The sequence below is a fragment of the Bos grunniens genome, chromosome 18 (assembly GCF_055505025.1).
Source record: "Bos grunniens cultivar Pamir isolate PY7600 chromosome 18, Bosgru_T2T1.0, whole genome shotgun sequence".
Classification (NCBI taxonomy): Eukaryota; Metazoa; Chordata; class Mammalia; order Artiodactyla; family Bovidae; genus Bos; species Bos grunniens.
Genome location: NC_141182.1, coordinates 43,099,378 through 43,126,994, shown reverse-complemented (window position 1 = coordinate 43,126,994; position 27,617 = coordinate 43,099,378). Strand labels below are relative to the sequence as shown.

The following is a 27,617-nucleotide window of genomic DNA, read 5'->3' as shown; positions in this document are numbered from 1 at the left end:
AAGACTTTCAGTAGACGCTAATAATTATGGTCCATTCCAACTTCATAAGCCCTTAAACAAGATGCAACAAAACAAACAATGGTTTGTAAATCAATAATAATACCTGCTGCTGCTAAGTCGCTTCAGTCGTGTCCGACTCTGTGCGACCCCATAGATGGCAGCCCACCAGGCTTTCCCATCCCTGGAGTTCTCCAGGCAACAACATTGGAGTAGGTTGCCATTTCCTTCTCCAATGCATGAAAGTGAAAAGTGAAAGTGAAGTCGCTCAGTTGTGTCCGACTCTTCACGACCCCCTGGACTGCAGCCTACCAGGCTCCTCTGTCCATGAGATTTTCCAGGAAAGAGTACTGGAGTGGGCTGCCATTGCCTTCTCTGAATAATACCTGCTAATGACAGCTAAAACCAACAAAATACTCTATGCACAAGGCACTAAGGACTATCTGTAGTTTTAACTTATTTCTCACAAAGACTTAATGGGTAAATACTCTTAGTGCTCTCATTCTATAGAAAGGGGAATAGAAATATGGAAAGGTTATGTAACTGGCTCAAAGATCGCATCATTCCCAAGTGTGCGGGCCAGGACCTCAACCCAGACCTGGGTGCATGGCAACCACTGCTATTTACCGTCTCTTCACTGTTCGATAACAACTGAGAGGAGAGTCCATGCTAACCTGGGCATGTTCTCCCTTTCAGATGACTGTACTCTGTTCTGTATCTAATGCTTTGATTTTCAATTTAGCAATTTTTCTGCAACACAGAACAAGGTCATTAAAGCACCAAATTAGATTTCTGAAATATGCCATACCTGAGATTACGGAAGGCCACAGCTAATGCTGCAATCACTGTGATGGACAGAACAAATATATAAGCATAAAAAAGCAGAGTGTCTGAAAGTCTTTCAAATGTATTAAAAGGTAGAAGGCCAAATGCTTCTTCACACAGGTATAGGTTTGCATCAAAATCTCTAGGAAATAAAAGGAAAGCAAAGTATTTAATTCAATACAAGATAAGTAAACCTCACATTTTCCCTCAAAACAAGCCTAAAATTAAAATAACTGATAACTTACATTTTAAAGACTCTGCTGATTTAATATAAAAAATAAACACAGACTTTAAATTTAATCATACCTTGTTGCTCCAAATCCAAATTTTGCCTTCAGAAATTTAAATATGTGTTCGTCTGACTTAAGGTTAAGAATTTTCTGTCAGGGAGGGAGAAAACGAAAATCGCTAATTAGTTCCTTATACATGGTTTTCTGATAATTCCCCATTGAATACACTTATTCAATGTCCCATTTCATAGGACTGTATGTGTGTATGTGTAAAATTAGTAAATGCTGAAAACAATTCTTAGAATCAAGAAATTCGAAAGCTGAGATTTTCTTTTTTAAAAAAAAGTTTTTTAATGAAGTATAGTTGATTTACAACGTTGTGTTAGTTTCTGGTATACAGCAAAGTGACTCTGTTATACATACATGTATTTGTTTCCATTATCATTTGCTACAGGATATTGAATACAGCTCCCTGTACGATACAGTAGGAGCTTGTTATTTATCTGTTTTATATATAGCAGTGTGCATCTCAGAGTCGGACACGACTGAAGCGACTTAGCAGCAGCAGCAGCAGCAGTGTGTATCTACTAATTCCAAGCTCCTAATTTATCCTTCCCTGAACTCCTTTCTCCTTGGGTAACCATAAGCTTGTTTTCTATGTCTGTGAGTCTGTTTCTGTTTAGTAAATAAATTCATTTGTATCGTATTTTAGGTTCCACATGTAAGTGATGTGTAATACTTGTCTGTCTCTGTCCGATTTACTTCACTTAGTATGATAATCTCTAGATCCATCCATGTTGCTGCAGATGGCATTATTTTATTCAAAAGCTGAGCTTTTCAAACTCCCTTTCTTCCTGTTTTTTTTTTTTTTTTCCTTAGCAGAATCACTTTTGCAAACAAAATCTAGGCTTAAGTTCAATATGAAAAATAGATAAAAGATGAGGTTCTTTGGTTTCAGGGAAAGCGAGATGGCTGAAGCCCCAGTGAGTACAATTTTTTAAATCAGAAAACTGATAATATCATGATCTGAAACCTCAAACAGGAACATAGTCCACAAATCCTATTTTGCTGATATAAGACTCATTCACTCAAAGATAATTCAAGACACAGCAGTAACCCTCAAGGGGTGAAGAGACAAATGCCAGTGTTTATCATTAATGAGTATAATTTTAATTCACAGTATTTTAAATTTATGGCTTACAAAAATTCATACAACTTAAATGGGTGAAGAAATTATATCAGAAGAAAAATGAAGATAGAAAAAAAATATGATTAATACAGAGCTGAGGTTGGTACATAAAATATATTCACTAGAGATGGGCCACAAATCTCGACTCAAGCATTCTAGCAGAAAATGCAAAGAAGGAAATAAAAACATCTATGCTACTCACAGGGTCGTAAGATTAAAACAAACCAGTTGCTTCTGAAGAGATCCTTATGGTCTTAAAATTGAGACTCAAGAGAAATTTCGCCCATGGGTATATTAAAAACAGTGAGCAGTCTCAACGAGTATCTCGTCCTAATTCTTCTCATTAGGTGGCTAGCAGAATGTCAAGTGCAATTCAATAGATGTTATTTTTTGGGGGAGTAAAAAACAGTGGTCCAGATATGCAGCTCTCTCCTGGTTTAATCCACACACAGATAACTGAACATCTAGACTGGCGAAGTGAACAGACTGCATAACTTTCAGCCAGTCTTTCAGAAATGCTGACTGTTCTGCTCAAATATGTTTTTGGTGAGTACTGACCGATAATGGAGTTTAAGGACATAGTGACAAGGACCTGGAGTAAAGGTGTTTAATGTAGCTGGCTGAGTGAAGGGTCTTTTTTTCTTTCTTTGACAGTCAACAGACAGGGGGAGGGACTGCTATTCTCCTAGAGGAAGGGTCTGTCCTGGGTCCAGCCTTCCCAGACGGGTGAATCATCTCCATCAATCAATGTGGCTCTGATAATAAAGCTAGTTTATTTATGAAATCAACCCAATAAAAATCATGTCATTTTTTTTTAGTACCGTAGTACAGAAAACAATCTCTAAAAAGTAGATTTTTAAAATTTAGAGATAAATGCTTGTTAAATGCTTTTAAAGCTGAGTTTTTAAAAAAGTTTAATAAACTCAAAGGTGGGTTCAAAGTAGAACATGTTAAAGAGTGAACAGAAATCAAGGACTAAAATAAAGAAAACAATCCTGTTACTGAAACAAAGTTTTACACTGAAATCTGTTTAAAGTAAAACTAGTAACTCTTCAGTAATGCTAAATTAAATATATCATTTTATTAACATACCTTAATAATGTTGTTGAGAAAAAGTGTCAAACATAAAACGACAAATAAATGTAATAATAGTTTCCCAAGTCTATTAAGGAAGTTTCCAGTTTTCAGATTTTTCTAGAAATTAAGAGAGTTAAGTTTTAATTTTTTAACATTCATTTAACTTCACAAACATTTAAAATGAGATTACTTAAAAAATTCAAAACATTGAGTCATGCAACATACAGAGAAAATATAACCTAATTTTCATGCGGTAACATTGCTTAAAATTTGTTATTTTCTAATAGTAAATGAATCACTTAATAATAAGCTCCATATGATAAAGAATGTATCTGAGTCCTTTCTGTTTTAAAGACCTCTTCAACCAGAGTATGGAGTCGGCTCCTTAGAAGGTACTCAGCTCATAGTGACTGAAGAAATCTTTTGATGATTTATCCACTGATTTGTATGTCACAGACTATAACCCATTAAATAAAAACACCAGCACAAAAAATAAATTGTGCTCTTTGATATATAATAGTTTTATTATAACACTCAAATAACTTTACAGATTATCAAATATAATAATATCTAAACAGTTCAAAGATGAGTGATAATTCACTTCTAATTAAGGTTAAAAGGATAAACGAGATGTACAGTGTCTAACAGTCAGCTAGAAGCCATTTATTACAATCTTTATGAGGATTTGTCATAGCAATTCTCACTCAAAAGATGAGTAAGAAAATGGATTTATTCTTCCCCAAATGGAAAACAAAACAGCTTCTTGATTTAAAAGTGATTATGAGAAATGTTCCTCATATGCTTATGAGACAGAGAACAGGCTTTGCAACATTGTTAAGGAAAAGACAACTCAAATTTTCTGTAAATTTAAGAAATTTTAATTGTATAATAAAGTCAAAGATCAGGTGAATGTCAAACATGTTATTCTAATAAGTGCCCCAAGGTATTTATTTATTTGGAACCTCAAATTCTCAAAACTGCTAATTTTAACTGACTTTAAAATCAATAATAATAATATAATATGTAAGAATGAGGGAGAAGGGTGTTACTACTTCAAATAACAAGGTGTCCACCAACTTTAAAGACTGTGACAAACTTCCCACAAGCAATAGGTTCTTCTCATTCTTGAGTTCACACTTGAAAAATTCACATTTTTTTCTCTTTTATTTCAACTTTAAACCAACAGCATTCAAATAAGTATCTCTGGCTAATCCTGAATTTAATTAAGATTCCAATTTTTTAGGAAATAATAATGTCAAAACAAAGGAATGATGACATATCAGAGAGCTTGAAAACCAGTGCTATAGCATGCACTTCAAAAAAAAAAAAAAAAAAAATAATGCCCCTACTGTGATTTAGTGGGAGTTTGGTCATAAATTTTCCTTTGTATCCTATATGAAGACATGGTCCAAACAAACACATGTTTTTTAAAAAGTTTAAGGATCAAAAAAAAAAAAGTCCTACCTGAAGTTTTCTTGCAATTAATACCGAAAGGTTAAAACTGATAAGCAATGATCCAAGAATCATGGAATTAAAAAACTGAAGCATGCAGACCAGGAGTAAACCTGTGAGCTGTATACCATACAGCCATGTCACCTGCAGCAACCAAAGGTCAGACGATTAAACAGATTTTATCTGGGGACTCCCACATGCTGACGGGTTGGTCCCAGGCTGAATACATCTCAAGTTTTAAATAATGCAGAAGACACGCCTAGCTTCAAGTAATACAGTCTAAGAAAGGAAAATAAAACATTACACCTTTTAGGTATAGAACATTTTAAGCTTTATAACATTAAGAAGAAAGGAGATATATGAAGTAGAGGAAGCAAACAATGGTATAAATCAATTCTAGAAATAGGCAAATGCTGTTAATAGCTTTCAATTTTCTTCTAAATTCCTTTACAGTTATGGTTTATAATATTTTATCATATTCCAACAATCAATAATTTAATGTATACATTATTTCTCAATCTTTTATTTCCCAATCTTCCCTAATGATGTTGAACATCTTCATGTGTTATTGAACCTTTCTATATCTTTTCTGGAGAAATATCTATCTAAGCTTTTGCCTATATTTAACTATTGAAAGTACTATAAGAATTCTTCATATATCCTAGAAATCCCTTTTCAAACATGGGATTTGCAAATTTTGTCTCCCATTTTCTAAGCTGTCTTTTTACTTTCTTGGTGATACTCTTTGAAGTACAAAAGTTTTTAATTTTGATGAAGTCCAATTCATCAGTTTTTTCTTCTTTTACATACTTGTGATTTTGTTGCTCTTGTTTAGTTGCTGAGTCTGACTCTTTGTGACCCCCCGGGCTGCAGCACATGACTCCTCTGTCCTCCACTATCTCATGGAGTTTCCTAAAATTCATATCCATTAAGTCAGTGATGCTATCTAATATGTTGTCCTTTGCCAACCTTTTCTCTTTTTGCCTTCAATCTTTCCCAGCACCAGGGTCTATTTTGGTGAGTGGGTCTTTGCATTAGATTGTCAAAGTATTGGCGCTTCAATTTTAGTCCTTCCAATGAATATTTAGGGTTGATTTCCTTTAGGATTGACTGGTTGATCTCCTTGCAGTCCAAGGGACTCTTAAGAGTCTTCTCTAGCATTACAATTTGAAAGCATAAATTCTTCAGTGCTCAGCCTTCTTTATAGACCAACTCTCACATCCATGTGACTACTGGAAAAACCATAGCTTTGACTATACAGACCTTTGTTAGCAAAAGGATGTTTCTGCTTTTTAATACGCTGTCTAGGTTTGTCATAGTTTTTCTTACAAGGAAAAAGTGTCTCTCAATTTCATGGCTGCAGTCTGTCCACAGTGATTTTGTGGACAAATCACCTAGAAAATAAAATCTGTCACTGCTTCCACTCCCTCCCCCACCTTCTATTTGCCATGAAGTGATGGGCCCTGATGCCATGATCTTAGTTTTTTTGAATGTGGAATTTCAAGCCAGTGTTTTCATTTTCCTCTTTGATCCTTATGAGTTCGGTTCAGTTGTTCAGTCGTGTCCAACTCTTTGCGACTCCATGGACTGAAGAACGCCAGGCCTCCCTGTCCATCACCAACTCCCGGAGTTTACCCAAACTCATGATCCTTATCAGGATGCTCTTTATTTCGTCTACACTTTCTACCATTACAGTGGTATCATCTGCATATCTGAGGTTGCTGATATTTCTCCCAGAAAGCTTGATTCTAGCTTGGGATTCATCCAGCCTAGCATTTCACACGATGTCCTCTACATATAAGTTAAATAAACAGGGTGATAATATACAGGCTTGACGTATTCTATTTCCAATATGAACCAGTTCATTGTTCCATGCCCAGTTTAACTGCTGCTTCTTCACCTGCATACTGGTTTCTCAGGAGAAAGGTAAGGTGGTCTGGTATACAGTCAAAGGCAAGCCATTCAATATCACAGTAATCCAAGTCTATGCCCCAACCAGTAACACTGAAGAAGCTGAAGTTGAATGGTTCTATGAAGACCTACAAGACATTCTGGATCTAATACCCCAAAAAGATGTCCTTTTCATCACAGGGGACTGGAATGCAAAAGCAGGAAGTCAAGAGATACCTGGAGTAACAAGGAAGTTTGGCCTTAGAGTACAAAATGAAGCAGGGCAAAGCCTAACAGAGTTTTGCCAAGAGAACACACTGGTCATAGCAAACACCCTCTTCCAACAATACAAGAGATGACTCTACACATAAACATCACCAGATAGTCAATACTGAAATCAGATTGATAATATTCTTTGCAATTGAAAATGGACAAACTCTATACAGTCAGCAAAAACAAGACTAGGAGCTGACTGTGGCTCAGATCATGAACCCCTTATTGCAAAATTCAAACTTAAATTGAAGAAAGCAGGGAAAACCACTAGACCATTCAGGTATGGCCTAAATCAAATCCCTTACAATTATACAGTACAGTGGAAGTGACAAATAGATAATAGATTCAAGGGATTAGATCTGAAAGAACGCCTGAAGAACTATGCATGGAGGTTCATAACATTGTACAGGAGGCAGTGATCAAAACCATCCCCAAGAAAAAGAAATGGGTGAAAAAGGAAAAATGGTTGTTTAAGGAACCCTTACATATAAATGAGAAGAGAAGAGAAGTGAAGGCGAAGAAGAAAAGATATATCCATCTAAATGCAAAGTTCCAGAGAACAGCAAGGAGAGATAAGAAAGCCTTCCTAAGTGAACAATGCAATGATATAGAGGAAAACAATAGAATGGGAAAGACTCGAGATCTCTTCATGAAAATCAGAGATCCCAAGGGAACATTTCATGCAAAGATGGGCACAATAAAGGACAGAAATGGTATGGACTTAACAGAAACAGAAAATATTAAGAAGAGGTGGCAAGAATATACAGAACTATACAAAAAAGATTTTAATGACCCGGATAACCATGACGGTATGATCACTCTCTTAGAGCCAGACATCCAGGAGTCTGTGGGTCTAAGGAACCACCACTACGAACAAAGCTAGTGGAGGTGATGGAATTCCAGTTGAGCTACTTCAAATCCTAAAAGATGATGCTGGTAAAGTGCTGCACTCAATATGCCAGCAAATTTGGAAAACTCAGCAGTGGCCAGAGGACTGGAAAAGGTCAGTTATCATTCCAATCCCAAAGAGAGGCAATGCCAAAGAATGTCAAATTACTGCACAACTGCACTCATTTCACAGGTGAGCAAAGTCAAGCTCAAAATCCTCCAAGCTTGGTTTCAGCAGTACGTGAACTGAGAACTTCCAGATGTACAAGCTGGATTTAGAAAAGGCAGAGGAACCAGAGATAAAATTGCCAGCATACACCAGATCATAGAAAAAGCAAGGGAATTCGAAAAAACATCTACTTCTGGTTCACTGACTACACTAAAGTCTTTGTGTGAACTGCAACAAAGTGTGTAAAATTCTTAAAAGGTGGGAATACCTGACCACCTTTCCTGCCTCCTGAGAAATGTGTATGCAGGTCAAGAAGCAACAGTTAGAACTGAACATGGAACAAGAGACTGGTTCAAACTTGGGAAAGGAGTGCATCAAGGCTGTATAATACTGTTGCCCTTTTTATTTAACTTATATGCAGAGTACATCAAGCGAAATGCCGGGCTGGATGAAGCACAAACTGGAATCAAGATTGCAGGGAGAAATATCAATAACCTCAGATATGCAGATGACACCACCCTTACGGCAGAAAGCGAAGAGGAACTAAAGAGCCTCTTGATGAAGGTCACAGAGGTGAGTGAAAAAACTGGCTTAAAACTCAACTTTCAGAAAACTAAGATTACGGTATCTGGTCCCATCACTTCATGGCATATAGATGGGGAAACAATGGAAACAGTGACACTTTCTTTTCTGGGCTCCAAAATCACTGCAGATGGTGACTGCAGCCATGAAATTAAAAGATACTCGCTCCTTGGAAGAAAAGCTATGACCAACCTAGACAGCATATTAAAAAGCAGAGACACTACTTTGCTGACAAAGGTCCGTCTAGTCAAAGCTGTGGTTTTTCCAGTAGTCATGTATGGACACGAGAGTTGGACCATAAAGGCTGAGCACCAAAGAATTGATGCTTTTGAACTGTAGTGTTAGAGAAGACTTTTGAGAGCCTCTTGTACTGCAAGGAGATCAAGTCAGTCAATCCTAAAGAAATCAACTCTGGATATTCATTGGAAGGACTGATGCTGAAGCCGAAGCTCCAATCCTTTGGCCACCTGAGGCAAAGAGCTGACTTACCGGAAAAGACCTTGATGCTGGGAAAGACTGAAGGCAGTAAGAGAAGGGGATGACAGAAGACAAGATGGTTGGATGGCATCACTGACACAAGGTCTGGGAGATGGTGAAGGACAGGGAAGCCTGGCATACTGCAGTCCATGGGGTTGGAAAGAGTCATACATGACTGAGTGACTGAACAAGACAGCAGATTAAAGACAGAGACATCATTTTGCCGACAAAGGTCTGTATAGTCAAAACTATGGTTTTTCCAGTAGCCATGTACGGATTGTGAGAGTTAGACCATAAAGAAAGCTGAGGGCCAAGGAATTAATGTGTTTGAATTGTGGTGCTAGAGAAGACTCTTGAGAGTCCCTTGGATGGCAAAAGATCAAAGCAGTCAATCCTAAAGGAAATCAACCCTGAATATTCCTTGGAAGGACTAAAGCTGAAGCTCCAATACTTTGGCCACCTGATGTGACGAGTCAACTCACGGGAAAAGACCCTGATGTTGGGAAAGATTGAGGGCCAGGGTTCAGTTCCCTGTTCAGGTGCCAAATGTTGGGACCAGACCAACAACGAACCAACCTGAGGGAAGAGTGCCACAGAAGAATAAAGAAAAAGAAGACTCAGAAATACAGAAAAAAAAAAGACTCAGGGGGGTCTGATGCCATTTACAGGCAAAAGCCCAGATCCTAATCCTTGCATGCCTTTTATTGTTAACTTCTACTTCCTTGTTTGTGCTCTAGAGATATCTGTTCTTTACAATCTCAGACTGGGGATAAAGATGCACAAGGCACAGTCCTCAATGTCAAGCCTTCAGGCCTTTCAGGACTTTGTTTAGCTCTTCGGTTAGTGACAACCTTTCTCAGCAATGCCCTCAAGGCTCTGGTTACGGGAACAGTCACTAAAAGTTTTCCATCAGTCACATCAATACTTCCACATCTTGTTTTCAAGATGTCTTTCTGTGATATACTTTTTACTGCTCCCAGCCCTTCGTCTGGGGGTGATAAGAAAGTCCTTCTTTTTCAAAGAAGCCCTGTTAATTATAGTACAGGCCTGTGCATAGCATATTCCCTACACAGGAAAAGGGGATGAACAGAGGAGGAGACGGTTGGAAGGCATCACCAACTCAATGGGCATGAGTTTGAGCAAACTCTGGGAGACGGTGAAGGACATGGAAGCCTGACATGCTGCAGTCCATGGTGCTGCAGAGAGTTAGACACAACTTGGTGCCTGAACAACAAGTTGACAGCTTGGTTATAACTGCGTTTTTCCTCTTTGTAAGTACCGTAAGTATGTAAGTATGCAGTGCTACACACTTCTCTGCTAGTGCTGCTTCAGTTGCACCCCAAAAGGTTTGATGTGCTGCGTTTTTGTTGTCACTGAATTCACTGTTTTCTCAAGGCTGCCTTTTTGACCCATAGATTATTTAGAAGTGCACTATTTAGTTTCCAAGTTTGGAAAGTGTCCTACCTTTTTGTATGATTTCTAGTTTGAACCCATTGATTCAATCCATTGGGTATTCTGCTGTTGTTGGGTGGAGTGTTCTATAAATGTTAGTTAGAGCCTGTTAGTTGATGGTGTTGCTCAGTGCTACATCCTTAATGATTTCTGTCTGGTTCTCAATTGTTGAGAGAGGGTTGCGGATGTCCTCAGCCCTGTCTGTAGGTTTGTCCATTTCTCCTTTATAGTTCTGTCAGTTTCTGTTTCATATATATTGTGGCCCTGTTGTTTAGTACATATGCATTTAGAGTTCTCATGTCTTCTTGGTAGATGAATACTTTTTTCAATATACAGTATTCTGGTAATTTCCTTTGTTCTCATGCCTATTTCATCTGGTATTAATATAGCCACTCCTACTTTTTTTGGTTAGTATTTGCAATGGTGTTATCTTTTCCAACTCATTTAGTTTCAATCTTCCTATATTGTTTGTTTTGTGTGGAGTGAATTTCTTATATAAAACATTTTGGTTGTGTATTTTTAATCTGCTTTGACCCATCTCTTCAAATTATTGTATTTCATTGCTATGTGTGTGTTAGTAGCTACGTGTGTGTTAATAGCTCAATCGTCTCTGACTCTTTGTGACCCCATGGACTGTAGCTCACCAGACTCTTCTCTCCATGGAATTCTCCAGGCAAGAATAGTGGAGTGGTGTGCCATTCCCCTCTCCAGGGCATCTTCTCAACCTGGGGACTGAACCCAGGTTTCCTGCATGCACTGCAGGCAGACTCTTTACCGTCTGAGCCACCAGGGAAGCCCTAAATAATCATTGCTATGCTAGATCTTAAAATCTGTTATTTTATCATTTGCTATTTGTTCATTCTGTTTTCTATTTGTTTTCTCTTTTCTGCCTTCCTGTGGGTTCTGATTACATGAATTCAAGTTCTTGCTATGGTCCCACAGGTCTCTGAGGCTCTGTTCACTTTTTCCAGTCTATTTTCATGTTCAAATTAGTTAACTTCTAAATTGTCCTATCTTCAAGTTCACTGACTCTTTCCTCTGACCATTCCAGTCCACTGCTGAATTGATCTTCTGAGATTTTTACTTTCATTATTGGAATTTTTCAGTTGTAAAATTTTCACTTGCTTCTCCTTTTTATCTTTCAAATCTCAGTTGAGAGTTTCTATTTTTTCGTTGGTTTCAAGTGCGTCTGTAATTGCTCAGTGACAGTTTCATGATGGCTGCTTTAAATTCCTTGTCAGATAATTCAACTTTTGTGTGTCTTGGTGTTGCCACCTGTTGATCCCTGCTCATTCAAGAGATTTTCCTGGTTCTTAGTTTAATAAATGATCTTCAATTGTACCATATGATATTATGGATCTTGGAACCTTCTGTAAACCTTCATTGTCAGCAGACCTCCTGATACCATCCCAGCCTCATGCCACTGAGGGAAGAGGGATGCTGTCTCATTATTTCCAGATGAACTGGCTGTCCAGGGTGCCCATTTGACCTCTGCTGACTTTTAAGGGGGTATCTCATTACTGCAAGGTGAAGATGAAAGTTTAGGCTCCCCATAAGCCATCTGCTGACACCATCCTGGCAAAGAGGGGAAGGGATGTCTTATTGCCAATAGTTAGAAGTTGGAGGTTCTCCATGTGGCATTCATGCTTCACCCTTTTCTTGAGGCTTTTTCCCCCCTCTGAATCCATTAGTACTTCCTGGTTGTTAACTTCTCTAGTACTTAGTCTGAGATAAATACAGCAAAGAGAAAATCGAGGGAACTCACTGTCATGTTTTTCCTTTGGTCTTGAGGTCTCTAGGCACAGTCTACTTTCTTTTCTCCACCTCTCAAAATCTTATGTTTGTTTTTTATATAACATCTAGGGCTGCTTTTAATTGTACTTAGGAGGAGGAATAAGGAGAAGTGCGTTTACTTCATTTTATCTGGAAATAATTTATTGAGTATTTTAAAATTGCCTCCCAGGTATTAATCACTAATGTGTCTTGTTTTCACAACAGGTAATCTCTATATTCTTAGTAAAGGAACAGAATTAATTACATGCTTAATAATAACATTTACTGTTCTATTTTATACTTTTAAATTCTGTACACATTTCTCACTGAAAACTTCACTTTTGATGGTAAGAGACTTTCCATCATCCATGAAAAGATGACACATACTGAAAAAGATAATTTTTTATCACCACATCAGGCTCTGAATTTGTATTATCTTTTTCTGTATCAATTATTCTGACTCTTTCCCATGTGACATGATTAGAGATCATGATTCCAGTTTATGAAGAAACTAAGGCTCCAAGAACTTATATCAGTTGACAAAGCTTAAAGAGCTAGTTATTTTCAGAACTGATAGTAGCAACTTGGTATTATAAGCCAGGATCCTTTCATTATGATACTGTTCCTTCTTAAATTCTGATACTACTTCTAACACCAACAGAGTTTCAAATATGAAAAGTTCGGTGAAGTTTAGAACTGAATATAAAATAAGTCAGCTGTATTATTCTTTAGTTTTGTGTGTGTGCCAAAATAGTATCTTTTATTGTTTTCTAATTAAAAAGTAATAATAAATGTTCATTATGGAAAATTCAAGAGATCTATAGAACAAAAAGAAAATAAGAGTACTAAGCACATTTTGTTGTTGTTTAGTTGCTAAGTCATATCTGACTCTTTTGTGACCCCATGGACTATAGCCCACAAAACTCCTCTGTCCACGGGATTTTCCAGGCAAGAATACTAGAGTGGACTGTCATTTCCTTCCTCAGGGGATGTTCCCCACCCACGGATCAGATGACTGCTAATACTTTAATGTATATATTTCTGGAAACTTTCCTTTCTATATACATGTTTTATTTTTGAAAAAAAGGGAGAAGGATTATATATATGGTTATATATAATATGGTTATATATAATACTAATGGTTGTATATAATACTCTGTTGCATAGTTAAGACATGTTCATTTAACAATACTCTATTGCTATTGACTTAGGTCATTTCCAGACTTTTCTTATTACAATACAACTAAAATGAACATCTTTGATTATTTCCTTATGCTAAATTTCAAGACGTGAAAGTCTGGTGAAAAGACAAACACATTTTCTTGGGCTTTTGATACTTACTGTAAAAATACACTAGAGAAAATTATATACTACAAAAAAACTTCATAGTTATATTTTCAAAATTGCTCATGATTTATTTTTAAATTTCTTCTTCTATTAATTAACTAATAAATCAATTTACTTATGTTAAAGTGTACAGTGTTCTTTTGAATGTGCTTGTTGGGGGTGGGGGGAGTGATATGAAGAAGCCGACTGGCCTAGGAGTGCATGACAAGGAGAAATACAGAGGCATCTGGGCACTCCTTCCCCTCAACTTGCAAGTCTCCATGAGCAATGTATAAAGAGTTAACAAAACAGGAAAGCAAATATAAACCAACAGGAATGGACTCAGCTTCATTTGTACATATAGCTTTTACAGGCACGTGGGTTCCATTATTATTATCCAATATCACACATATACATATACACACATATACATTTTAGCTTTCGCTTATCCACCTGCTTTCTTTTCTAAATTTTTAGATTTTTATTTTATGTTGCAGTTTACTTGATTAACAATGATGTGTTGGTTATTCGGTGTACAGCAAAGTGATTCAGTTATACCCATATCAGTATCCATTCTTTTTTGATTCTTTTCCCTTTTATCCACCTGCTTTCTTTACTGTATTTTACCTTCATTATTTTGCTTTCTCACATTCCATCCAAATTATACTCTCTTCATTTTTTGTCCAGCTCAAGCATCTCATTTCTGTGAAACCTTTTTAGCCTAAAAATAACTTTCCTCTTCTAGACTTCTAGTGCTTCAATTCAGTCAGTCAGTTCAGTCGCTCAGTTGTGTCCGACTCTTTGCGACCCGATGAACCGCAGCACACTAGGCCTCCCTGTCCATCACCAACTCCCGGAGTTCACTCAGACTCATGTCCATCGAGTCAGTGATGCCATCCAGCCATCTCATCCTCTGTTGTCCCCTTCTCCTCCTGCCCCCAATCCCTCCCAGCATCAGGGTCTTTTCCAATGAGTCAACTCTTCACATGAGGTGGCCAAAGTACTAGAGTTTCAGCTTTAGCATCATTCCTTCCAAAGAAATCCCAGGGCTGATCTCCTTTAGGATGGACTGGTTGGATCTCCTTGCAGTTCAAGGGACTCGCAAGAGTCTTCTCCAACACCACAGTTCAAAAGCATCAATTCTTCGGCACTCAGCTTTCTTCACAGTCCAACTCTCACATCCATACATGACCACAGAAAAAACCCTAACCTTGACTAGATGGACCTTTGTTGGCAAAGTAATGTCTCTGCTTTTCAATATGCTATCTAGGTTGGTCATAACTTTTCTTCCCAGGAGTAAGCGTCTTTTTTAATTTCATGGCTGCAGTCACCATCTGCAGTGATTTTGGATCACTAATGCTAGTGCTTAGTATTACTACAAATTGACGTCTATCTATCTATATATATAGAGAGAGATAGATATATAGATGTATATATTAGACATCTAATTGTGTAGACATCTTCATTTTCCAAGTTAGATGGCAAACTTCCAATGGATGAGACATCTTATATGGGTTCCCACCTGTGTTTTCTGTGCTGACTGATTTTAATGTTTCCTAATTCAGATGCAGTCAGTTTTCAAAGATTGCTACACCTCTTCTGACATGGAATATGTGAGCTCAACTCTTCTCTATGAGATTATATTGCTGCCCTAGGTCTGGAGATAATATTTCATTGTACTTGGGAAATACTTAAGTTACTGTTACTTTAGAATAGTAACTATGAGCAACTTAAAATTATACACAATACATCATAACATAGTTCTGCACATGACAAAAACCATGCAGTTAAATGACAGCAGCACACACTGGGAGACAAACAATGGTTACCTTCATAATTTTCTTATTTCATAGGTGGCCTCTGGCCAATCAACAGGGATTCAGATCCCACACTGGTAAACGTTACTATGAACATTTTATAAAGTACCACAGAAAAGTTGTTACACATCCACTGATTTCCTTGGCGGGGAGAAAGGATGGGGTAATACACAGTAACACATTTTAAAACAGCTATCCCATATTTTAACATTTAAGTAAACTCTATAATAAGGACAATTGACTCAGACACTTGTGCTCCAAATAAATATGTCTTTTAATGTAAAATAAGCAAGATAAAAGTTAAAATCATCAAACTAGGCTGTATAAATCACTCAACATCAACTGACCACAACATATTTACATTACAGTTAAGAAGCAGCTTCAACTTTATCATTAAGCACGTGCATATTTTGAGCTCATTCTATGATATAAAACATTAAACAATGACCATCTCAACTGAGAAAAGAAAGCAAAGCTTACCTTCATTGCTGGCAACATGTCTAGGGAGTCCAGTATGAACAGCACTAATGCTTGCATCAGCATCATAAACTGATTAAATTGCCATGTTAGACTAAAGAGAAAAGTTGATATGAAAATGGCAAGAAGTGTCAGCCTCTGTAAAAAGAAAATCTTATATAATTTACATGTCTCTACTAATAAAAAGCCTCTCAGACAAGTGTTCTCAAGAGCAGCCAATATCTCTATAAACAAAACAGAAAAAAACTATAAAATGTTGCTCTGAAAACTCTTGCATTTGTTACTTATGCTCTAAATATCCTAAAGTGACACTTTGCATATAAATATTCACATACAGTATGTGTACTCCATATTATTATGGAGGCGATAATGCACCAAGTCACATCTCAAGAGCAATCGCTTAAAAATTCTGACAGCTCTGCAGGAATTTTGTGTGGGTTTGCTGCAACTATTTAAGGGCAGATGATACAAAGAACATTTTTAACATCGAAAATGAAAACATTTTCTTTGTAAAGTAGGGAAAGGCTTGGGAAAAAATTTTAACTCAAGTTAAAAAACTAGTCGTGGAATAAGAACTATCAACAGACACAGGGACACTATGAACATCACATTTTCTGAAGCTTCTAAGATAAAACTGGAGAACTAAAAATAGACACAAAGGATTGTAAAAACTTACTTGAGAAAGAGGCTGTAAGTTTGGTCTCAGGAAGTATGTAATTGCTGCTATCTGGATTGCAAAGAATGGCAGCGCCCAATTCTCTCTCAGGGGGATGGTAAACTCCACCCTTGTGGTATCTATTCTGTACACGGAAAACACGAAGGGCCAAAGGGGTAATTTTTACTATCGCTACCTCAAAGACTTCCTGAAGTCAAAGACGTGTTACATTAAGTATATTTAGATTTTGGTTCCTGGTTCTCAATAATTTGTCCCTATCATCATCCCTGTAACATAAAACTGTCATTGGGAAAATTTAAATAACCTGTCCACAGGTAGACAGGGGTAGAACTGGTAGTGTTTTATACTCGAGTCTTAGTTTTGTCATTGATTAATAACTGGTAAAAATGGTACTGAAGAATTTATTTACAGAGCAGCAATGGAGAAACAGAGAATAGACTTATGGACATGTGGAGAGGGGAGGAGAGGGTGAGATGTGTGGAAAGAGTAACATGGAAAATTACATTATCATATGTAAAATAGATAGCCAACAGGAATTTGCTGTATGGCCTAGGAACTCAAACAGGGGCTCTGTATCAACCTAGACGGGTGGGGTGGGGTGGGGAGATGGGAGGTTTAAAAGGGAGGGGATATATGTATACCTATGGCTGATTCATGTTGAGGTTTGACAGAAAACAACAAAATTCTGTAAAGCACTTATCCTTCAATAAAAAATAAATAAATTTAAAAAATGCTGGTAAAAACTGCTTGACCCACACCCCCCCTAGAATGTGAACCCCCAGAGGGCAAGAATAGCTTTCAAGTTTGTACATCCAGTACAAGAACCATTCCTACACACACTAGGTTTCCAACAAATGTCTTTTATTTACTTTTAATAGAAGCAAATTTGACTTTTAGCAGGAATTATATGTTAGATTAAAATGTTAAGAAGCAGCATAACACAGCAGTCTCACACTTTGCATCTGAATTCTGATTAAAACTCAGCATGTGTGTGCATGTGTGTGTGTGTATAGCTTTCTATATAAATATATATGCCTAATAAATAGTCTCATATACATGTCTATGCATATAATTTAACCTTTTACATATATTTATATATATAATATATACTATAAAACTCAACCTTTTAAGCTTCAATTACTTCATCTCTGAAATAGTAATAATAATAGTACCTACACTATAAGGTTGCTAAAATAATAATATAAAGCACTAATGTAAAGTGCTTGGCATATAGTAACCACTCAATAATGTTATAATAAAAAGTAATTTGTTGAGGTTTAACTAGCATTTGAACTCATGTTCAAATTTTAAGACTGATACTGAATATTGATGTTGCTTTTACGGGTCAGGCAATAATTCGATATATCTTGAATATGTTTTTTAAAAATGCTATTTCAGAATGCTCTGGTATTTGGAAATGTATATATATTAATTAAATAATGTAAGAACTTCCTTACGTTTGTACAGTGCTTTATGCTTTGCTAATTAGGAGCTCCACACAATTTTATTGAGGTTGATAATAAAGATATTATCAAATGTTTTAAGAAATGAGATTTATGACTAGAGAAATATTAATCATACAGCAAGTTAGTAACAGAATTGGGACTATTATAAATGATTCTCTTGACTTACAATTCAATGTTTTGTTCCTCAGTTGTAGATATATTAATACAGAAGTAGGACTTCCTATGTTACTAAATAAAAACTTCACGAGGTAACCCAAAGAGAAAATGGTGGTTGTTTAGTCACCAAGTCATATGTGATTCTTTTTCAACTCCATGGACTGTATCATGCCAGGCTCCTCTGTTCATGGAATTTTCCAGGCAAGAATACTGGAGGCGGTTGCCACTTACTTCTCCAAGGGATCTTCCCAACCCAGGGATCAGACCCATGTCTCCGGCACTGCAGGTGGATTCTTTACCGCTGAGCCACCAGGGCTTCCCCAAAGAGAAAATACTCTCACACATGGAAGAACTACCTTCTTTAAACTGGAAATGAAGTAACTTCATTTTCTAAACTTACACTTTAGAAAGGGAGAAAGGAATACTGATTCCTACTCACCTATTTGTGACGTACCAGAAGGCTGCTAACAGTCCTGAAAGCCACGTACCACTCAGGAGCCAGCTGGTTATGTAAAGAGCTGTGACATAAATTGCTTGGAGTCCAAATAAGGTGTAAATATAAAAATAAACTGGTTCTATATATTTCTGTAAAAGGGAATGATAAAAAAATGTTTGTTACAGAACTCCTACTCCTACTCATTGCCACTTAAAAAACATGCAAGTGGAAATTTAGTATTTAGAAGTTTGGTATCAATTCCAAGAAATAAGCACACATCACTCCTTCCCATGTAAAAGTGTGCAAGCAGCCTTCTTTCTCAGTATCAAGAGCAGAAGAGGGAAGTTCCTGAGCACTTTGGCTTCAGAAAAGTTTTACACCTAGTTTTGTCTAGCATTCCCTTATTTAGGTGAGGAGGGTCACTGTGATCTGCTAATCTTCCAGGTTTTTCTTTTCTTTTTTTTAATTCAAAGGTAAATGAAGAGTGATTACACATTTCCAATTGAAAATACTTACCAGCTTTCAAACTGCACACTTATAAGCCTCGAAGTAGCTATATGTAAAAATATCTTATGAAATACAAATAAAAAGCAAAATTCACAATATGTAAAGAGAAAATTAGCATACTGTTGTTTTTATATCAAGACAGCTGAAGATCAGAAAAACATTTCAACACTTTGACTTTCATCGGATATTAAATTCAATGTCACAGATCACAACGTACCTGTATGGGCAGAACTCTATATAAAATACTGAGAAAAACCTCTTGGTAAATATTCATTCGTTGAAGGAGGTTAATTGTCCTCATAGATTCCGTTTTGTTATCATATATTAAGCCACGAAAACCTAAGATTAATATTTGAAAATTCAGGAAAAGATAATTATAATTATTCATTTAAAACTATTCATAGATTCTTTAATATATGTCAGAGAATGTGCTAGATATTGGGGACATAATATAGTCCTATCCAAAAAAGCTTGGGCTTCCCAGGTGGCTCAGCGGTAAAGAATCCACCTGAAATGCAATGCAGGAGATGCGGGTTTGATCCCTGGGTTGGGTAGATCCCTTGGAAGAGGGCAGAGCAACCACTCCAGTATTCTTGCCTGGAGAACTCCATGCACAGAGAAGCCTGGCAGGCTACGGTAAATGGGGTTGCAAAAGAGTCGGACACAACTTAGCGACTAAACACCACCACCACCCACACAGAGCTTACCCCCCAATATATCACATGGACACTTGTTTAAATGTTTACACAAACATAAGTAAATTATAACTTTCGTGATGTGAGAGAATCTTCTACAGAAATTTGCACAAAGGATTTTATATTTTCCTGCCCTGCCTTCCTGTCATGGGGCCTATTAGGACCTCCTTGGGGAGAATACATGAAGCCTCCCTTACTCCCCTGGGAGGGGTTTGGCCATATGACTTGCTCTGAGCAATGGCATGTGAGTGGATGTGACAGAGGTCATATCAGCAGAATTTACTATGTTTCCACTGTGTTTCCAGAATCCAACATGTTTCCACTAGCAACCTTGCTTTCCCCTCTGCTGTGATAACAGTATGTTCTACATAGGGGTTGGATAATAAGAGCGAGAAATAAATCTGTTGTTAAAGAATTCCACTGCTGTAATTTGGTCACCTGTTACTGCAACCAAGTCGACTATTCAACAGAAGGTATGAATAGACAGTTTACAGAAGAACATGCACACAGTTCTTACACATTTGAAAAGATGCTCAACCTTACCCCTACTAGAAATGCAAATTAAAACTTCACTGAGATAACACTTCTCAACTACCAGCTTGGAAACAATCAAGAAGCTTGACAATATATTCTATTAGTGAGCCTATAAGGGAAAGGAGTGTGTCAAGGCTGTATATTATCACCCTGCTTACATGCAGAGTACATCATGCGAAATGCCTAGTGGAGAAAGCACAAACCGGATTCAAAATTGCTGGGAGAAATATCAATAACCTCAGATATGCAGATGACACCACCCTTATGGCAGAAAGCGAAGAGGAACTAAAGAGCCTCTTGATGAAAGTGCAAGAGGAGAGTGAAAAAGCTGGCTTAAAACTCAACATTCAAAGAACAAATAGCATGGCATCCAGTCCCATCACTTCATGGCATATAGATGGGGAAACCATGGAAACAGTGACAGACTTTCTTTTCTTGGGCTCCAAAATCACTGCAGATGGTGACTGCAGCCATGAAATTAAAAGATACTCACTCCTTGGAAGAAAAGCTATGACAAACCTAGACAGCATATTAAAAAGCAGAGACATCACTTTGCTGACAAAGGTCCATCTAGTCAAAGCTATGGTTTTTCCAGTAGTCAAGTATGGATGTGACAGTTGGACCATAAAGAGTGCTGAGTGCCGAAGAATTGATGCTTTTGAATTGTGTTATTGGAGAAGATGCTTGGGAGTCCCTTGTACTACAAGGATATCAAACCAGTCATTCCTAAAGTAAATCAACCCTGAATATTCATTGGAAAGACTGATGCTGAAGCTGAAGCTCCAGTACTTTGGTCACCTTATGCAAAGGACTGCCTCATAGGAAAAGACCCTGATGCTGGGAAAGATTGAAGGCAGGAGGAGAAGGGGACAACAGAGGATAAGATGGTTGGATGGCATCACCGACTTGATGGACATAAGTTTGAGCAAGCTCCAGGAGCTGGTGATGGACAGGGAAGCCTGGTGTGCTGCAGTCCATGGGGTCACAGAGTCGGACATGACTGAGTGACTGAACTGAACTGAAGGTACTTTCATACAGTGTAGCTGGGAAGGCAAAATGATATAATCCTTATGTAAGAGAATTTGGCCTAGAGAAGGCAATGGCAAGCCACTCCAGTACTCTTGACTAGAAAATCCCATGGATGGAGGAGCCTGGTGGGCTACAGTCCATGGGGTCGCTACGAGTCGGATGCGACTGAGCGACTTCACTTTCACGCAATGGAGAAGGAAATGGCAACCCACTCCAGTGTTCTTGCCTGGAGAATCCCAGGGACGGCAGAGCCTGATGGGCTGCTGTCTATGGGGTCGCACAGAGTCGGACATGACTGAAGCGACTTAGCAGCAGCAGCAGCAAGAGAATTTGGCAACACCTAGGAAAATTACATATGCATTTACTCTTTGATCCAGGAAGCCCATGTCTAGGAATTATTTTCAAAGACAGACTGGCAAAAAGACAATGACATAGGTACAAAGTTATGCATGCAACTCCAAAGTCTATCAATGGGAGGTGTTTTGGACTGAACCATGTCTCCCTAGATTTCTATGTTGAAGCCTTAATCCCAATGTGTCTATATTTGGATAGGGTCTATAAGGAGGTAAAAAGTTTAATATGTGAGGTCATAGGGTGGGACCTTAATCTGACAGGACTGCTGTCCTTATAAGGAGAGGAACCGACAAAAGGGGACTCTCTCCGTCTCTCTAAGAATACACACGGCGGAAAGGCCATCTAAGACCACGGCAAGAATGGGGCCATCTACAAGCCAGAAAGAGGCTTCACTAGAGACCAACCCTGACAGTACCTGATTGTAGACCTCTGGCCTTCACAACTGAAAAAAAAAAAAAAATTATACTGTTTAAGCCGCCCAGTCTGTGTTATTTCGTTACAGCAGTCCCACTAGACCAATGTAGGAGTGTTATGGAGTCTGTAAGTGCCTCCCGTCCATGTCAAAGTCCTAAGGACCCCCAGTGCAATGGTATTTGAAGATGAGCCTTTGGGATGTAATTAGGTAGAGATGAAGGTTAGAAGAGGGGGACCCTCATGATGGGATTAGTGCCCTTATCAGAAGAGACACTAGAGAGCTTGCTCTCTGTCTCTCCTCCATGTGAGGGTGCAGAGTCCTCGCCAGAGCCCAACTGTGCTGGCACTCTCATCTCAGACTGCCAGCTTGCAGAACTGTGAGAAAATAAATCTCTGTTTTTTAAGCCGCCCAGTCTATGTTAGTTTGCTACGGCATTCCGTGCAGACAAGAAGGCTACTCGAATAAAATATGGTGACCCACACAAAGGACTGCTGTGCCACTGCAAGAATGTAAGTAAGTAAATAAATGAGGAACATCATGATATTCTACTACAGAGTGATGAAGATTTCAGTCAAGTAAAAAAAAAAAAAGCAAAATAAAGAACAGTGTGTTCAGTAAGCAGGGATTTTTCTAAGTAAAAGGGAAAATAAGAATATATAAAATATTTGCTTACACTGAAAATATTAACTGTAGAATAATAAACCAAAAACTAATAAAAATAGTTACCTTAAGGGTAAGAAAAGAAACAGGGTGGAGATGAGAGGAGGACTTTCCTGAATGCCCCCTGTTTTATAGTTTTGACTTAGGAACCATGTAAACATTTAAAAAATAAATATAGAAATATATATAAAAATGTTTTACAAAGCAATCCCTGAAAATGAAAAGCAAGATAAAACAAAGATACCTACTGAGATGGTATTAAAAACAACAACAACAACAAAACCTCTTTCCAGTGTTCTTGAGAATAGAGAAATGTGACTATAAATTTCTAGGAGGCTACATCCTAAGGACAAAAATCCCTGGTGGCCCAGTGGTTAGGAATCCACGCTCTCACTGCCATGGGTCCAGGTTCAATCCCTGGCCAGGGAACTAAGGTCCCATAAGTCACACGGTGTGGCCAAAGGCAAAAACCAAACAAACAAAAAATACAAAAATAAAAAAGAATTACAAAGACAGCTTTGTTTTTCAGGCAGTCACACTGTTGGTAGCAATATTATCATTTCTACACTATAAGTATTATACACAGCAGCAAAAAATAGATAAGCAATGTTAATGTCATAAGAAGTCAAAATTTTTGACTTAAATAAAAAAGATACAAATATAAAGTTGAAAAAGTAAAACCTTGCTCTAAATTTGAACTAAAAATAGCTATATTCATATTTTTTCTCAGGGGGAAAAAAAAAATCACATTTCCTAGCTCTGCTGACTAAAATGGTCTGGAAACAAAGACCAACTTAGCAGCAGTAAAGGCCTTGAGTACCAGAATGTGGTCTCTAGATAGCCACGAAAGAGGACTGGGGCTCCTCTGGAGAAACAGCTGATTCTAAGCCAGGGGTAGAAAACACACAAAATGGGTTTGAAAGGATGTGTCATGCCAAAAACAAGGGAGTCTGCAAAGACTACAGGAGTCATATCAGAGAGACAGAAGCTGATCCCACTGCCCAAGGATCGGACAGTTTGTTGTAAGAAGAATAATGCAAAAGATTGAAACACGTCAAATATGTTAGAAATCCATGCATTTATGGTGATATTTAAGAAAGCAAACCTTTAGGGGATGCAAGAGATGTAACTCATTCTACAACAAAAGGAAAGGATCAGTACTTCTCCCATCTTTCCTTTAGGAATTAAAATTCTGGGCTGTCAAATAGTTGAGAAAATGTTTTTCTTTAGAGAGGAATTCCATCTGATAACGATGGCAGGAATTATAGACTTGGATTATCATGACACGTGTCATGATACAATGAACAGATTTAGGTAGTGATCATCAGTGGTGCCAAACCAATAGGTGAAAGGCTGAGAATTCAGTAATGGATGGCTTAGGCCTAACTCCAAAAGAAAGAATTGTGCATTCCCTGATGTGGAACTGTACACCACCACCTATAAAGTATTCTTGCCAAAAAGCAGAACCTAAATCTGGGCAACACTCTGGATCTAACTGCCAATCAAGAGGAAATTCAGACAACAGAGAAACACCGGATGCAGCCATTGGGGCTGCCGCAAAGCCCAGCAGGTGGAAAACTCACAGACAAAGCAATCCGTGTTTGTTTTCAACAAGGAATTACAAGAAAAAACGATGGTAAGAAATCTATAGCTCAAAAGAAAGAGACACAGCAAAAGATTGCAGTGGATGAGCTTTACTTGGATCTCAAAAAACTACATCAAAAATTTGTAAGACAATCAGGAAAACGAGAATACTGAGTGGATATTTGATACTAAGTCATTTCTTATTTGTGACAATGACAACTTGGTTATATTTACAAAAAGGAGTTGCCATTCTTTAGAGAAATATACTGACATATTTACAGATGAAGCAATATGAGGTCTTGGAATTACTCCAAAATAATCCAGGTTGAGGGTGGGGGGTAGTGAGGAGACAAGATTGGTTATAAATTGGTAACCACTGTAGCTGAGTGATACTTGACTGCAAACCCATTAGCGAGTTCTACATTTTTATATATATGAACACTTCCAAAAGAATAATCTTAACAAATGACTTAAATGAACTGAAATATCAACTACTGCGCTCACAGTGATACTTAGAAAATACTCATTATTCACCTTTAGAGCAGAGTTTCTCAACTTCAGCACTACCTGTATTTTGATATTTTAGTCCTAATAATTCTTTGTTCTGGGGACCGTCCTGAGCATTGCACGATGTTTAGAAACATCTCTGCCCTCTGCTCACTAAATTCCAGTAGCACACTCACTCCCTCCCCTCTAAACTGCAACTATCAAAAGATCTGTGGACATTCCAGTTGTCCCCCAGGGACAACAACTGCCCTTCAATAAGAACCACTGCTTTAGAGAATGCTAGAGAAGCAACTCATAATTTTGAGAACTAGTAAGGACAGTTGATTCTCATACTCACTGTAGTTATGTTATATAAAATTGCAAAGAAAACTGAGCAATACTGAATGAGTAGGAAAAAAAACAGGGTTAGGTTCTTCCAACTTCTGGTCATGTGTCTTCATCAAATGGTCAACACATGACCTTGATTTATATGAGTTTTTGTCTAAAGACACCATTTGTTGATTCATTAACATTTAACTCAACAGCACTCTAACTCACAACTGAACAAAGCTTATCTAACACATGTATTTTCTCCGTATGCCTTCAGCACAGCCTTCTCGCATTTAAGAAGACTATATAGCACTCCAGTGCTATGCTTGGGGATCACTTTAAACATCAAAGTCATCAACAAAAAGCCCAAAAATGCAAAAAACATGGCACTAAACAGACTGTGACAAGGACTCTGTAGTCTGAGAGCTGGAGCATGAAAGCAGTGTGTCACCTTGTCCACTTCAGCTGGGACACGCACACCAGGCAACTGAAACTTGTCCCTGCTGTGCACACGCTTGTGGATGACCATGAAGGCACCAAAACTATTGACTCCGCGGTTACAAGTGAGTTTCAGTGAGTACGTGAATGTGCAAATATTGAATCCGTGAATAATGAGGATCAACTATATGGGATGAGAAATCAACACTTACCCTGACTTTTTTTTTTTTTATAAACTACTTCAGGGTAACCAAACAGCTGATGAGAAAAAGGTTTTCTATATAACAGAGTTTCGGGTAATAAATGCAGGAGGAATGACAGTCACTTTTGTAACTATTGAAATAATGTACACAGGCAATAGTCATCAATGGCTGCTAAAACCATTAAGTGCAAGGCTGGTGGGTAATTCACCTTATTATGTCTGAATGTGATTATCTACACAGGAGTCAACTGATTAACTTTTATGGCACTAAAATGAAAGGCGGCCAAAATTTCAAGTCTCCTATTGTGATGAAATCAGAAGTACAAAACATTACCTGTGACAAATACTTGCCAAAAATATACCTGATTCCAAACAAAGCCTAGAGAAAGGCAATTCTCTGTCACTGCACCCATATTAAGGATATAAAGCATATATTAAGTAGGAGAGAGCCTTTTGTGGGGGTTCCATTAAATGGAGTAAAGGTAGAGAGTACACACTAAACCACTTATAAACACAGAAAATGGAGGAAAAAGGTAATTGCAAAATAAAGGAATGAATGGGGGCACTGGAGACAAAAAAGACAACTGTAATTCTCATTTGTATTGCCAAAATGTCTCCTGTTTTCAGACAACACTGCTTTTAAATACAGAGACCTTTTCCAAAATGATCATGAAACAACAACAACAACAGTAAAACCAAGAAAATGCAAACAGATAATTTGGGATGGAGTACAGCTGAGACGCAAAGGGAGGAGAATTACATACAATATTATACATAACTTCTTCCCAAGCAAAACATCTTCATGGATTGATTATGTTAAGGAAAAACATACAAGTACAAAGAAAAACTACACAAGCCCTATAAAACATTTAAAATGTATTAGTGCAGAAGTATATTTTGGCTGGAATATTAAAAAGAATGCAGTAGATCCTAAATAAGACTGCTGGTTGTGATTACCTTGCATGAGGGTAGGAGCCTGCAGCATCTGCTTGTAGTAGGAGTAATACAGTCCGCATTCTGTTCTGAATGAGATTTCTCGCTCCACTTCCTGAAATAAAGTGAGGTTTATTGGGTTTACTTGACCTAGTTTTTGTTTAAACATCTACTGTCACTGTAGAAACAGGACACAGAACTACAACTTAAAAAAAAAACAACAAAAAACTTCTGACAAAATAGTCTTAAGAAATGTTGGCAAATAAAAACAATGGAAGGCTTGATACATACATGTATATGTACAGCTGAGTCCCTTTGCTGTTCTCCTGAAACTATCATGACATTTTCTGTTAATCAGCTATACCCCAATAGAAGACAATGGAAGGCTTGATACATAATATGTATATGTATGGCTGAGTCTCTTTACTGTTCACCTGAAACTCACAACACTGTCTGTTAACCAGCTATACCCTAAAATAAAACAAAAAGTTAAAAAAATATAATCTATAAGGACATACTGTATAAGACAGGGAATATAGCCTACATTTTGTAATAACTATAAATGGAATACAACCTTTAAAAATTGTGAATGACTATATTGTATACCTGTAACTTATGTAATACTATATATCAACTATTAATATGCTTCAATAAATAAATAAGCAATAGAAGCCTAATAATTATTGAAGCTGGGTATATATTATAGGGGTTGATTTTACTATTCTATTTTTGTGGATGTTTAAAATTTTCGTTCTAACAAGTAATTTTTAACAATGGAGAAAACTAGTTCCATTTAAGTTAATGTTCTGGAGTTAATGTTTT

The 27,617-nt window shown here is 37.5% G+C and overlaps 1 protein-coding gene across 8 annotated transcripts in view; it reads right to left on the bottom strand.

Annotated features, from left to right (window-relative positions):
* Positions 1 to 27,617, bottom strand: part of DPY19L3 (dpy-19 like C-mannosyltransferase 3) — a 75,265-nt gene that overhangs the window by 23,698 nt on the left and 23,950 nt on the right. For 5 of the 8 annotated variants that reach the window (XR_015145733.1, XR_015145734.1, XM_086351710.1 and 2 more), the window contains 9 exons: positions 26,820 to 26,910; positions 19,353 to 19,474; positions 18,632 to 18,777; positions 16,571 to 16,694; positions 15,898 to 16,032; positions 4,783 to 4,914; positions 3,334 to 3,435; positions 1,129 to 1,202; positions 806 to 964 (listed from right to left, as the gene is read on the bottom strand). Coding sequence is in view for 6 of the 8 variants with exons in the window: in XM_086351710.1 (XP_086207836.1) it covers positions 806 to 964; positions 1,129 to 1,202; positions 3,334 to 3,435; positions 4,783 to 4,914; positions 15,898 to 16,032; positions 16,571 to 16,694; positions 18,632 to 18,777; positions 19,353 to 19,474; positions 26,820 to 26,910 (1,085 nt within the window). In the remaining 2 variants the exon portion in view is untranslated. The remainder of the gene's footprint in view (positions 1 to 805; positions 965 to 1,128; positions 1,203 to 3,333; positions 3,436 to 4,782; positions 4,915 to 15,897; positions 16,033 to 16,570; positions 16,695 to 18,631; positions 18,778 to 19,352; positions 19,475 to 26,819; positions 26,911 to 27,617) is intronic. The other 3 variants (XM_086351711.1, XM_086351714.1, XM_086351715.1) reach the window with 2 other exon arrangements.